The 14,022-nt window shown below is 47.0% G+C and overlaps 4 protein-coding genes across 4 annotated transcripts; 2 read left to right on the forward strand and 2 right to left on the reverse strand.

Moving 5' to 3' along the window:
* Positions 1-1,745: 1,745 nt before the first annotated feature.
* Positions 1,746-2,102, forward strand: ACHE_80154S (DUF2406 domain-containing protein; the record flags this gene model as incomplete). The annotated part of the gene is made up of 2 exons (XM_043283493.1): positions 1,746-1,863; positions 1,921-2,102. 2 exons carry the CDS (start codon positions 1,746-1,748, stop codon positions 2,100-2,102), a joined length of 300 nt encoding a protein of 99 aa, XP_043140767.1.
* Positions 2,103-6,568: 4,466 nt separating this feature from the next.
* GAS1_2 (1,3-beta-glucanosyltransferase gas1) lies at positions 6,569-8,322 on the forward strand (the record flags this gene model as incomplete). Its single annotated transcript, XM_043283494.1, has 4 exons — positions 6,569-6,640; positions 6,687-6,724; positions 6,777-6,802; positions 6,851-8,322. 4 exons carry the CDS (start codon positions 6,569-6,571, stop codon positions 8,320-8,322), a joined length of 1,608 nt encoding a protein of 535 aa, XP_043140768.1.
* Positions 8,323-10,309: 1,987 nt separating this feature from the next.
* Positions 10,310-12,077, reverse strand: ACHE_80156A (transposase; the record flags this gene model as incomplete). Its single annotated transcript, XM_043283495.1, has 2 exons — positions 10,310-11,188; positions 11,256-12,077. 2 exons carry the CDS (start codon positions 12,075-12,077, stop codon positions 10,310-10,312), a joined length of 1,701 nt encoding a protein of 566 aa, XP_043140769.1.
* A 545-nt stretch (positions 12,078-12,622) lies between these two features.
* Positions 12,623-12,997, reverse strand: ACHE_80157A (uncharacterized protein; the record flags this gene model as incomplete). Its single annotated transcript, XM_043283496.1, has 2 exons — positions 12,623-12,797; positions 12,852-12,997. The coding sequence occupies 2 exons, from the start codon at positions 12,995-12,997 to the stop codon at positions 12,623-12,625; spliced, it is 321 nt and encodes a 106-aa protein (XP_043140770.1).
* Positions 12,998-14,022: the final 1,025 nt, after the last annotated feature.

The raw sequence follows: 14,022 nt of genomic DNA on the forward strand, positions 1-14,022 counted from the left end.
AGAGCGTTGTAGGTGCAGTGGGCGGGGATTCTGGAGGAGTCGGATCCTCATCGTGGTTGGCCGTTGTTAGTTCCGACTTGCTTCATGGGTACTTTTCCCTGGTTGGTAAACGGAGCGAGCGCGGGTGGTTTTGAGGTTCAAGTGGGTCTGTTGGGTTGAGACTGTTGGTTTGGAGGTGAGTTGTTTGTTGGTGTCGAGGGGGAGGGGGTAGGTGTTGACATGGTGGTTGTTGGTGAGGATTTCAATGCGGGATAGAAAACGAGGGAAGACGACTGTTGCTGACAACTACATGCTACCGCTCGGAGTACTACTTTGTGTTAATTGAATGTTTGCATGGCTTGAATGAATATAACAGGTCAAGGGTGATAGTTTAGTGCAAATATACAACATACTGTACTTAATTGACTGATATGGCATCCTCGACACCAGATATATATTCTGCAGCACTCCGGGGTGTACGAAGAGACTATGCTAGAGACATGGACGATAATAAAAGACAATATAGAGAATAGAGAACTAAAATACAGCAGGCTATAGATTTTTTTTTTTCTCTTTTAAAGCATCTACCCAACCCGTAGAACAAACGGATACATCCTCATCCCGCAACAATAGTAAACTAGACGGGGTTAAGAGATCTGATCAATCATGGGCGTGGAATCGGTTCTGGAAACTTCTACGTAGTTGCAAGAAGAGCAGTATCTACAGTAACGGTTGCCAGACATGTCTCAGATGTAACACTGTACTAGACTCCAGACTAGTAATGGCCAGCTCTTATTCTCCTCGCACTGCTCAGAATCAACTACTCCGGCTACAATCACAATTCCAGCGGCAACTCCAACCTGGACGCGGACTGCGCTCGCCACCTTGTCTGGGGATAGAAAGGACCCAGGGGCTTTCATCCCATTGTCTCTCAAACCGTCTTACCCCTATTAATCCCTGCCGGAAAAGACTGAACCACGTCAACCATGGTTACCTGTACTGTACCCGTGGAAGATCTAGACCACTGGCACTGTACCTGCATGCATGTATGTGATAACAGCCTGACATTGCGTATGAACCCGAGCAAATTCCCGAACGGGATGAAAATCCCCCCTGAGTACGTGGTGACAGGTGATGCAAGGCTGGCGAATACCGGCTATCAGTGATGTAATGCCGATCTCTTGTACTCAAAAACACGATCCATTCTTGATATCGTTGATATCTGATTGCTGTACAGAGTATCTCACTGTATTCTGTATTATACTACACATGCTACAAGTATACACATCCAGCATAAAACCCATACAAACTGTACTGTACAAGTAAAGGGTCTAATGTATCTGCCTGGCACACGCGGCTGGTTCCTGATCCACCCGTCTTCTGATTGGCCGAGATGCAGCCAAGCCTCATCTCACACAGTAGCCAAAGCTTGGCATGCAGCACCGCTGGCTGAGTGGTCCAATCGCGGTGATCAAACAGAGTATTGTGGGGAATGAAGCGTCATGGGCTGCCCGTGCCGCGTCACAGGCTGCCCCAGACCCTTTGCGTGATGTTTCTATTTTGGTGGGGATGCAAGTATAAAACGCAGGTACAGTCTGTAATTCAGTCTCTACTAAACTCTACTGCTCTACCGCTCTACTACTCTACTGCTCTGCTACTCTACTACTCTACTATCCTACTACTCTACTATCCTACTACTCTACTATCCTACTACTCTACTATCCTACTACTCTACTATCCTACTACCCCAGTCTAACTCAAACAAAATGTCCGACTCTGCCTCCTTCACCTCCGGCTCCCCGGCCACCTCCACCCACCACGGCTACAAAAAGTCCCTCTCCAGCAAGGCCGACCCCAACACTGCCCTCAACGAGCACCAACCCAGTACGCCCTCTTCCCCATCCATCCCCGACCAGCCATCTCAGATACTAATGCATACAGTGGCCAACATCGGCTCCGTCTCAACCTTCTCCCTCCGCTCCATCCAACACACCGACCACGAGGGCCGACTCATCACAGAGCCCGACCTCTCAAACCCCACCCGCCACCGCTTCGAGCGCCCACTGGATACCATTCGGAACTTTGAGGCTGCGATTGACAGACGTCGTCGGGAGATGTATTAGGTTGGTTGATATGTGTGCATACATGGAAAACATGGCTATGGTGTTGACGTGTTGTATATAACGATATGGGTATGGGTTGTTTATAGCGGGAGTTTTGGATGATTTGGATTTGAATATATCAATCTGTACTTGATATGATCTTATGTTGAATGTTCGATGTAGCTGAGGATACTCCGTACGGGTTGTAGGTCTATTCTATTAGAGTCAGAAAGGCGCATTCGGGAGTTTTGATTAGACGTGGGGATCGGAGTTTATATACGTAGTGAACAGTCTAAGTGACTGAATCTGCCAGAGTACAGCGAGAAAATCCAAAGTAGGCCCAAACTATACATGAAACAGATAAAACAGCACCAAGAAATTGCACGGGCGATCCATGACCGCAGCGAGAATCGCCGTACTCCGTAAAAGCAGTCAGTAAGGATTGGAATTTCGCTTATGCGCCAGATGGTTCCCCAAGTCTGACTGTATGTCACCCACTTTTTCCGTGTTCTTGGAAGCACCCTCGCTTTTCTCTAGCCGGCACAACCTCCCGCCATTTTCAATTAGTGGCAGTGAGTCAACGGGGTAACAAAGCAGAACTTTGCTTCCATAGTACTTCACTGCAGTGCATTATGCCACGTATTTCACGATGATCCACCAGCACTGCTGGAACATTACCAGGACTGATCAGGATAGTTTTGGAGAGCAAAGATTTTCGGAGCGATTGTTGCGTAGATTTTTTAATACATAGTGGCAGAGGTTTGTGATGTTAATTGAGAAAAGCTGAATTTCTTGATTTTAACGTTTGTAAATGCTGTGCTGGTGTTGACACTGCAGATGCACAGACTGAGGAACAAAAAACACTGTTTCGAACCGCGGCATAATTTATGAAAAGCTGTCCGAGCAATATGGTAGTTCATGATTTGTTTTGTCCACTATTCTGTGGTCAGTGGTGAGCACTTCGCATGGTAAAATGGCTCGGGGGCCATAGCGTTTGTTTGCGATTCCAGGAAGAAACATATAAGCGTGGATCGAGTCAGAGTCGTGCAGCCCGAGGATAACTTGTCCTCGGTCAGGGATCCTATGCCGAAACATCTTGAGTGACACAGAACACCAATTGACATTGAATACCCAGTGCCACTTGCTTCATTTGAAGTCACAGCTCTGGATGTGAGATATGGCGATCTTGACTATTCTGAACCTGCCGCAGGGAAGATGATTGGGGTAGTGTATCGTTTGGAAGACCATAGTTGTGTCTGTACATCTCCAGTTGTGCTCTGTCAGTCTCCTCTCTTCCTCCCAGTCTCGCATTCCAAATCCCTTACCAGTTCTAAGAAGAGTACATGTTAGCAGAATGGTCATATGAGCAGAGTTGCGGACGAAAACTTACTAAAACAACTCTTGAGCGCGGCTGAGCGGGTTCTGTCCTGACTATTCAGTCATAGCAGTCATAGCTGCCTCATAGCTTCGCCCATTATCTGGGATAGGATGGTATCGAGAGACGTGGAGTTATCGAAATAAATTCGCCGTCCGTCAATCTGGCCCTATATTTTCCATCATGTCGGACACCTGATGGAAGCGCTTATATCTTAATGGCATCCAAAGGAGCGTTATATTTCTTTTCAATTTGCCGTTTTCTGCTCGCGGTGCTTGTTAATTTGATCTTGGCCTTCAGTTGGCTTACCGTGTCTCGGTGTATGACCTCGCTCAGAAGTTCGTTCTGTGGCTGGTTTCTTCTTTGGCTATGTTAGTATGGCGAATAGTCTCATGCTGGCGCCTACGATCTTCTCAAGATCCATACACCTTTGGTGTTGTGTGGTCGCTGGAGTCAAGTTGTATCATTGTTGATTCCACAACAGCAGAAACCGACCAAACTTCCCACCAGTCCTTCGATAGGAGGTCCCAGCCAGAAGGCTGAGCCGAGACTCGTTAAGATCGGATTTGAAAGGCGGAGACTCTGAATTGGGAGCTCTCGCTTACGTTAGAGAAAATAGCCATGCCCACGTACACTGTCCATTGCAATCGAGGGCCACCGCCGTCTTTCATAGGGCGTTTTCTCTTTAAGTTTGCGGAATGAACAAGTGTAGACGGTTTCTTCCAACTTCTGTGCGAGCTCTAAAGATACCCTAACCGCCCTTTCCCTCAGTATCGCTAATTCCGGCCCATGGAGAGGGGCCCTGTAATGCCGCAGGTTTATGGCACATAATCGACCTTCAATAGTGACTACTCGAGTCTATGAGTTGTCAAAGGTGTAGATGTGGGTCCTAAGGTGCTTTCTTTTGATATGTACCTCTATATTGAAGGCTATCTTCGTGACGCCACCCAATATGGTATTAATGGGTGCATGAATAAAACTCGCGATAGCTAGGTATCGGGATGTCTTTCAGTAAGGGAGCTCTTTCATGTCATGTAGGATGCGTTCAAATTTCGCAGGAAAATGAAAAAGTTCGCAGGAGCGCTTCAAGCGAACAGGCCTGCCTCAGCATGTAGGTATGCTATTCAAACTTGGGGGAAGCGCAAACGCAAGAGCTTGGGGGGAGAGTTTGGATCAGTCCGGGTTCGAATAATACAGACTGGCTCTGCATGTGCTTGCAGACAGATAATAGCTGCATATTGTAACTCATATGCGATTCCAATATGAAGTACTAAAATTCGAGATTGACGGCAAGCAACGACAACGACATCCGACGCACGTCGGCATACAGCTGTTTAGAGATTAGCTGCTAAAATCGTCATCTTCAAACAGTGAGTGATGAGCAATAAGTGAGAGAAGAATCTGACGAAACGAGTCTGATCCTGTCATAGAGGTGTTGTTCCTGATAATAGATACAGTAATCCCCGTTGGATTTGCGATTGTGATAGCTTATCATGGTGTTCTCAGCATGGTTGAGTGTATGTGTCGAAAACCGACAAAGACCAAGAAGACCAAGACAGACGAAAGCAGCAAGAGGAGCGAGGGATATGATGGTATTGATGGAGAAAACGGGGGAGAGGATGGCCAAGAAGTTGACTGGAGCATTATCGACACTACTAAGTGACTTGTCTTGGAGCAATATCATTCACTGACTTCTAGACTCCTATACCAATAAACTATGGCGCTGCCCCTGCAGTGACAAAATCGCGGAAAACAAGTCCTAAAAGAAAAATTTGTACACTAAATACGCCCCTGCAGAAGCCTCGACCCAAGCCCTTGGCTAAATCATATAAACAGCGAATTGGGCAATGAATACCACTATTTCCGCCACGCTGGTATCCAACCTCGTAATACGCCTTGGCAAACATCGGCAAACGCTGGCAAATGCTGGCAAACGCCGGATCTGACTGCTAATAAAGCATATACTTTGTCAGGCAAAATAGTAGCTTGGCGGATTTCCATGGCAGCTTCAGCAGAGGACCGTGCTCAGACTGGAGTCTTGGTAAGACCAGGGGAGTGTTTGTATGTATTTCCGCGGATTTGTTCGCTATTGGGTTGGCAATCTCGGCACAATCTACATCGGCGAACTCCACGCCAATTTTGGACTACTGATCTCACAAAAATCAGACCGCCACTCATATATTATTACCCGAATATAACAGCCCTAGCCAAGGCTCCTTCATATTCTGCTCCGTACATAGCACGGGGTACTGTACAGCAGCCGGAAGACTCGGAATGGATAATCTTCGGCGATACAATTCTCATTTTATCTGTTAAATACTCCGCCGTACCACTGGAACTGCCGCATTATTGCTGCCTGGCTACCTAAGTTCTAGAAAGGACCTCCGAAGCCCGAAGCCCCTGTCCTGCAGTGCAACTGTACTCCTATCACAGCGCTACTGCACCGCTATATATAGCCATGAAACGAGTTATTAAACAAAAACATGGCCAGTCCAGAGCCGTGGATTGGGCCTTTTTAGTCGGTGGGGCGGTGGCATTGCTGATATTACCGTTGATACCTCGATCCAATAGCATCTTGGGCGAGAAAGGACGAAAATTACTGTATTCGGTCAGTTGTATTGACGCCCACAATTCATATCCGCCTGTACTGGATACTTGTGCAATATAGATATAGAAGATGCTGCTATAGTTAACGATGTCTAAATTAAACCCATTCTAATACGATCACCATATACTAGCAAACATGGACTCAACTTACAGTTACGGAATGCAATGATATCCGATAATATTACCGTACCGTATATACCGGTATCAAACCGCCGTCGGTACTAGCGTGAGTTAGCGTGCATTAGCGCGTCCCGAACCAGACTAGCGCCCGATCTAAAAAGCTTCGCCTGGCTGGTAATTTTCTATTGGCCGGTGGATATCTGACGCCGGCGCAAGACAGTGGAGGATGTACGTGGCGGGAGACGTATACATAACAGAGATTTCTCTTCCTTGTCTTCTGCTCGATTCTCAGTTCTGCGTCCTCGTCTTCGTTTTCGTTACTTTCTAGTTCCCATTCTTTATTATCTTCAGTCACTCGTTCAGTCATTCGTTACTTATCTGCACGATGAAGCTCTCGCTTCTTTCTGGCGCTGCCCTGATTGGGTCGGCTCTGGCAGTTGACCCCATTGTTATCAAGGTATGCTGCCTTGGGTGACTGTAGAGGGATCGGGCTAATCCTGCAGGGTTCCAAATTCTTCTATTCCAGCAACAACACTCAATTGTAAGTCTCTACCTCTTGTCTATAATTATACATCCCATGCTAACGTGCACAGTTACATGCGTGGTGTTGCTTACCAGCGTACGCTCTACCCCTATTCCACAACATAGACGAAGCTCACCCCAGCAGAGGACGTCTCCAGCGATGACAGCGGAAACACCACCTACCAAGACCCCCTGGCCAACCCTACGGCCTGCAAGCGTGACATTCCTATCATGCAGGAACTCCGCACCAACACGATCCGTGTGTACGCCATCGACCCTACCAAGGATCACTCGGAGTGTATGAATGCACTGGCCGACGCAGGCATCTACGTCGTGTCCGATCTTTCTCAACCCGATGAATCCATTGACCGCAGCGACCCTCAATGGAACACTGAGTTGTACTCCCGGTACATCTCTGTTGTCGACGAGATGGCCCAGTACAACAACACCCTTGGCTTCTTCGCCGGTAACGAGGTGTCCAACTCCGCTAACAACACCGATGCCAGCGCTTTCGTCAAGGCGGCCGTCCGCGACATGAAGTCCTACATCAAGCAAAAGGGCTACCGTACCATTGGTGTCGGCTATGCCACCAACGATGACTCGGATATCCGTGTCAACATGGCTGATTACTTCAACTGCGAGAACAGCGACGAAAGCATCGACTTCTGGGGCTACAACATCTACTCCTGGTGCGGTGACTCCAGCTACCAGGCCTCGGGCTACAAGTCGCGCACTGAGGAATTCAAAGACTACTCTGTGCCTGTCTTCTTCGCCGAATACGGCTGCAACGCCGTGCAACCCCGCAAGTTCACCGAAGTTGACGCCCTGTACAGCTCCCCCATGGCCGACGTCTGGTCCGGCGGTATCGTTTACATGTACTTCCAAGAAACCAACGACTACGGCCTCGTCTCCGTCATTGACAGCACCTCCGTCTCCAAGCTCGCCGACTTCACCTCTTACTCCCAGCACATCGCTAGCGCCACCCCCTCCGGCACAAATAAAGCCTCCTACACGCCTACCAACAGCGCCCTGCAATCTTGCCCCTCCGTCAACTCCGCCTGGGAAGCAGCCGCCACCCCACTGCCCCCAACCCCCAACTCCGAACTCTGCAGCTGCATGTCCAAATCGGCCAAGTGCGTCGTAAAGGATTCCGTCTCCTCCTCGGACTACTCGGACCTCTTCGGCGTCGTCTGCGGCTACACCGACTGCAGCGGGGTCTCCGCCAACGGCACCTCGGGCGACTACGGTGCTTACTCCATGTGCTCCGCCAAAGACCAGCTCAACTTCATCATCAACCACTATTACGAAAAGCAGGGCTCCAAGGCCTCGGCCTGCGACTTCGGCGGTTCCGCCACGACCACCTCGACAACCGCGCCTAGCGGGACCTGCAAGAGCCTAATGAGCGAGGCTGGTTCTGCTGGCACCGGCACTGTGACCTCGCAGCCTACCGCGACCGGCTCGTCTGAGTCCGAGAGTGCTTCTGCGAGCTCGTCTTCGTCGCGGGGCGCTGCTGCTGCTGGTGTGACGCCTAGTGTGGCGATTGGATTTGGATCGGTGCAGTTTGGGGCGTATGCTGTTACTGCTGTGCTTGCTGGATTGGGTATGGTCTTGTTGTAATTTTTTCTTCACTTCTAGTGTGACCTTTTTTTTTGAGTATTATTTTTGGATATTTTGTTTGAGTAGTGTATATACCGACCGGTGTCATTCGTTTGTTTCGCTCGTTTTTGCAGATATCGTGGTCTACAATGACTCCTGACTTTGAATTATGGAATTTGTTGGGTTGTGTTTGTTCGAATAAAGTATGGTACTCGTAGTGATGATCGGATCCACTGATTGACATGCGGGATTGACATGATTGACATGTCTATCGATGTACCTTATTTGGGCATTTCTGACTTATCTGATTGAATTTCCTGTGGATAAGAGAATTGAATTGCTGCAGAATTCACAGACAGATGAAGAAAATTCAGGATGGACTGTACAAGTACTGCCGCATCGACATTTGTCCACTCATACAGAGTCCTCAACATCTCAATTGGGAAAGATCTAGTTGGAAAACGACGATCAGGAATAACAGTAAACGAGGTTTTTTATATGCTGTATTTAAAAACGCCATGCACGAAAAGTATCGTAGAATATACTTGACCACTAAAGTAACATCCTACAAAATCATAAGCCGATCACTCCGAACATAACCTCTCCAAAATCTCTCTCCCTCTCGTCCGCTTTGGCCATATGTCCTCGGTTAAGGCATCTTTTAAACAAGGCTCAATTGTAGATGACCATTCTAATAGCTATATTACCCTCAATAGATCAAGGAATATAGCAAACACGATGTATACTCGCCAAACGGTGTAATTGGCCAGTTTCCCACGGGGAACAAACCAAGACATACACCATGAGAAGAATGTCGCTCTCCAACTCAACAACACCCATCCTTTTCTCTGCAATTCTTATCATTTCTTAAACTTTCCATGAAATGGTTGACCCATCTGATAACTCCTGCACCGCCATCGCGTGCAGCTGGACACCCGCCCGACAAGACCGCTGCTCCTACACCAGCCACGTCAAACTGTTCTACGACGCACACGATAGGGGCGTATGGTCGATTGGCTCCGATACGATCTTGAAGGAACGCCCTCACGGGGGTCCGAAAATTGAGGTCAAGATACTGGACCACCTTGCAACCCATACCAATATCCCAGTTCCGAAGGTCCTGCATCACTGGGCGCGACGGGCGATACTTTGTTTAATCAGGAACTGATCGACGGCCAAACGCTGGAGGAGGCTTGGTTTTCACTATGGAATTCCAGAAGTTTGCTATCGCGGATCAAGTGGCTAATGTGCGCAAGAGGATGCGAACTGTCACGTCAACGGCTATACAGAGTGTTAATCGAAGTCCGTGTTCCCCTGGGTTATTATTCTTCGGTCTCAAACCTCGTGGACCTTTTCACTCAGACCCTGAGCTTTGGGATGTAGTAAGCCTCACTCTGCGCGATCCACCCAGAAGTCGTTCCCTAAACAAGCCTTGGAAAACTTGAGAAAGCGCTTCGCGAAAGGCGAACCGTACGTTCTCACTCATTTTAATCTCAACTTGAGCAATATAATTGTCAAAGATGTAAACCATGTTGGTATCCTTGATTGGGAATATGCTTCTTATTTCCCTAGTTGACACGAATATGTCTCTGCCTCTTGGGGCTTTCCTGGGATGGACGCCGAGTGACAGTGCTCGGATGTACACGAAGATTTAAAACAGTTTTGGACAGATCTGTATCATTTGAGACAATACCAGGACCTGGATGAGAAGATTGTCTTCGGATTGACGGGAATACGCTCTTTTTTTGCAGGGAATCACAAATGGTGGAAGAATATTTTACGGAATGTGGTTGTGATCTGGATATGTTTTACGGAAATCGCATTCGTATCTTCTGCCGTGTTTTCATCATCCAACCCTTAATGAAGATGTTGAGTAAATACGTACTTGTGCCTCCACTTTTTCACCCGCCGCTTTCGCTGTGGGTGCGCCACACCGATAGGATATTCACACCGATAGAATAATAATATCATATACCCTTATATGGATGTCTAATAACACATGTTATATTCATCGGTTTTTGTTTAAAATACTATCAATAGTTTCCTGGTCGGCATTTTCATCAATTCCCATCATCCATAGCTCCAATCGGTCATATCTGCGGTGAGTGGTGGCCAAAGAAGTCCTAATAGACTGTTCAAGTCGCCGCCCTTCCTTCTTTTCTTCTGCCTTCTTTCGGGCACCAATTCGCCTGTTGGCATCCTGCACTGATAGTACACCAGAGTGGCTAAGTCCAGGAACTTGTCGACGAGATTTTGGCTTAGATTGGTGTGCTGCAGCCTTGAGATATCGGTCCAACTCCATGGCTGTTTGATCACTGGATTCCGCCTGAGTTAGACCACCACTAAATATCCTCTCCAAACGCCTATTTAAGCCTGGTGATAAAGCAGCTAGATGACCATCAATCTTATCCAAGGATGCCCGAGCCTTAGAGATTTCTTTCCGGAGTTGCCTGATGGTTTTAGGAGAGCTCTGGGCGGAACCACTAGAGGTAGAGTCACCATCCCATATTTGTAGATCTGGAATGGGCTCTGCTTGTTTCTCCAGATCGTCCATAACAGGAGAGGGGTCAAAAGGGAAGACTCCACAATCTCTAAAGGCTGATTGGATAGTATGGGTCTTGAATGTCTCCTTCCGAATACCTGGTAGTACTGTAAGGAACTCCCGCTTCTCAAAATCACTCCATCCAAGTATAGCAGCCTCAGTGACAGCCTGCCCATGATAGTGTTTGTACTGTTTAAATGGCTTTCCATCTAAAGGCTGCAAAAAATGGGTTGCATGTGGTGGGAAGGAGTAGAGAAGAATCCGATTCTTCTCGCAGTATTCAATGAATTCATACGTGAGGTGAGATCCATGATTATCCATAAGAAGCAGCCGATAAACACCAGCCTATTTAAATAAGAAATAGTTAGCCTTGACTGCTATGTGATCAATAAAGAAAAGAGTCTAAACCCACACATCGCTGCTTAGTATGCTTGTCGAAATGTTTAATCCATTCAAAGGCTATTTCATCGGATATATAGCCATTTGGTGAGACGCCCAGTATCCAGTTTCCTGGCATATCTGAATGCGTATACCAGTCCTCTAGATGGCCCTTTCCCGGGAGAATGATGCAGGGAGGAAGGACCGATCCATCTGCAGAAATACACTCCACAACAGAGATTAAACCACGAGAAAAAGAGGCACCAGGATGTTGCGCTCTTGATGGATATTTAGTGATTACCACTTCTCCACGGCCCTGGCCCTCCATAAAGCCAATTTCATCGAAATTATAGAGGTCCTGGGGCTGGATCTGATACTGTTTAAGGAGGATCTCTAACCGATCATACCAGTTCTGAATTATCCCAAGATCCTGAGATTGTAGGCGCTTTGGATCCCTTGGCCTTTGTTTAAGCCGTGTATATTCAGGTCCTAAGCGTTCAAGAAAGCGATATGGCCATTCTTTGCTGACTTTTTTGGGAGGGATAGTTGGGTCCGTATGGGCACGCTGTAGGATCAAGTTGGCACTTTTTTCTATCCTTTTAGCTGTTGGAGGCACTCCAGCTTGATCTAATCGCTCAATCCAGTGCTTGAGTGCATTCTCCTGATGCTTATCAAGTGCATAGTTAACTGGCTTGGTAGAATTTCGCCCAGGTAGCCCTTTGACGCGTCGAAGGAGCCGTTGGTAAGGCACATCAAATGCCTCTGCTAGAGGGCGAATTTTTTGTGATTTATCGCGTTCGTACGTGGCAATGGCATTTTTAATTTGTTCTTCGATATTTTCGCGTTCAGTAGGCATGGTAGACGATGTCTATTGAATAGTAAAGATGATGGGTATGATGAGATGGATTTTTATTCTATCGGTGTGAATATCCTATCGGTGTGGCGCACCCACAGCGAAAGCGGCGGGTGAAAAAGTGGAGGCACAAGTATACCAAAGTTCAACCCCATGACTTGGCCTCGTATAAGTTATCGTGATTATTTATATTGACGATGGTTGTGCTGAAAGTAGATTTGGAGCTGGTACTCGCGAAGCTTTGAGAGTAAGAGAATGAGAACGGAGAAAATGGATAGCAATGGCATGAGAAAGACGACAAAAAAGGAATAATGAGGTACCCAGCGGCATGTGTCATTGGCAGCCTATACCTCGATTTGCGACGCTGAAAATGAGGATTGAGCCGTACTCGGGATTGTATGAGGCCAAGAAATGATCCTAGCGAATCCTTCAATGTTCTGCGGCCACAACCAAGGTTCACTATAAGTGGAAAGTAGATATCCATCCCAATGACCAGTCTGGCCACTGATTCAACCCAAGCTAGAAGGAAATAGGAAATGTTCCAAAACTTATAATTTGTTAAGCTTGTATGCCAGGTAGAACAAATAAACCCCAAGAAAAACCCAGAAGACCACACTGGGTAGGAAGAAGAAGTGGAGTTGAATCTCACACACACAATCATAGTCAGTGACAATGCACCTTCCAAGGATCGCAAACACGGTAAAAGCGAAGGTCAGCATGGTTCTAGGAGTGGGTTAGTACGGAAATCATGGAAGGCACTTTAAGGGGCAAGCATACTGGATCCAATGTGTTGCAATAGGTTTGAGGATATATTGAAGAATCTTATCATCAGGGTAAATATCAAACGGGTCTGGATCATCTTCGCAGCCATTGGGTTCTTTGAGAAGATCTTTGAGTCCTTCAATGATGGTGACGACGGGCATATTAGCAATTAGCAGGATAGCAGAGATCTTCAAGATTGTTGAGAATGAATCGAGAAGAGAAGAATAGATGAGGTGAAAGTTACGGGGTCTACTAGGCTGCAGCAGCCTACATGACATAAATATACAGAAAGACGCATCATTTTCATCAAATCACCGCTGTTAGATTCTACATTGCCTACTGATGACGGCATCGGTGCATTGACATATGGTGCGTGAAGTTCAAGCTCTCACCAGACTTGGACATAGACATTCTCAATTAACGTACCCTCGTATCTTACAAAATTTCCATGTCAGATAGGTCAGGTGAATGGTCAAAAACATGGGAAATACTATGGCGGGCGGACTGAAGTTCATGGCATGAACAGTGCAGACATTATCAAACTCTGTCCCAAAAAATGGTCCAACCCAGACAATGGCATAAATAACTGAAATAACTCCGAATCTATCTTATGAGTTAGTACAGCGCATATATATCCGTTGGGGAGGGGTGATAGCATATTGGATACGATATAGTCGGTAAAAAGGCCTCAAAATGTATCAGAGTATCATCGTCTTCAGGGAAAGCCTCGAGTAGCTTTAGTATGAGGTCCGATTCAGCATCCGATATGGACAAGATGGCAACGAGGAAGCAGCGCCGTTTGAAAAAGCGAATGATGTCCGCTGACGACATCATTATTCCTACATTGCTTTACTCAACCCCTTTGAAACAGACCAAATGACCTCAAAAACCCCAATCATTCTCCTACCCACAGTAAAGTCTCAGCATGTTTTCTAAGAGATACCCGCGAAGGTGCCTATTCTGGAAACAGGAATAAAGATCGAGCAGTTCCCCTGTAATATATAGTTACCCTAGGGAGAATTTTGTAATCTCCTTTGTATAAACCCATAAAACGCATACACGCCATAATACGGCCTTGAAGCTCCCAGCAAATGATCACCCCAATCCTTCATCCAATCACAACAATAGGACGCCTTTGCAAACTCCCAATATTCAGGATACCAGCCACTGATCGCCTAATCAACAA

Source organism: Aspergillus chevalieri, chromosome 8 (genome assembly GCF_016861735.1).
Source record: "Aspergillus chevalieri M1 DNA, chromosome 8, nearly complete sequence".
Classification (NCBI taxonomy): domain Eukaryota; kingdom Fungi; phylum Ascomycota; class Eurotiomycetes; order Eurotiales; family Aspergillaceae; genus Aspergillus; species Aspergillus chevalieri.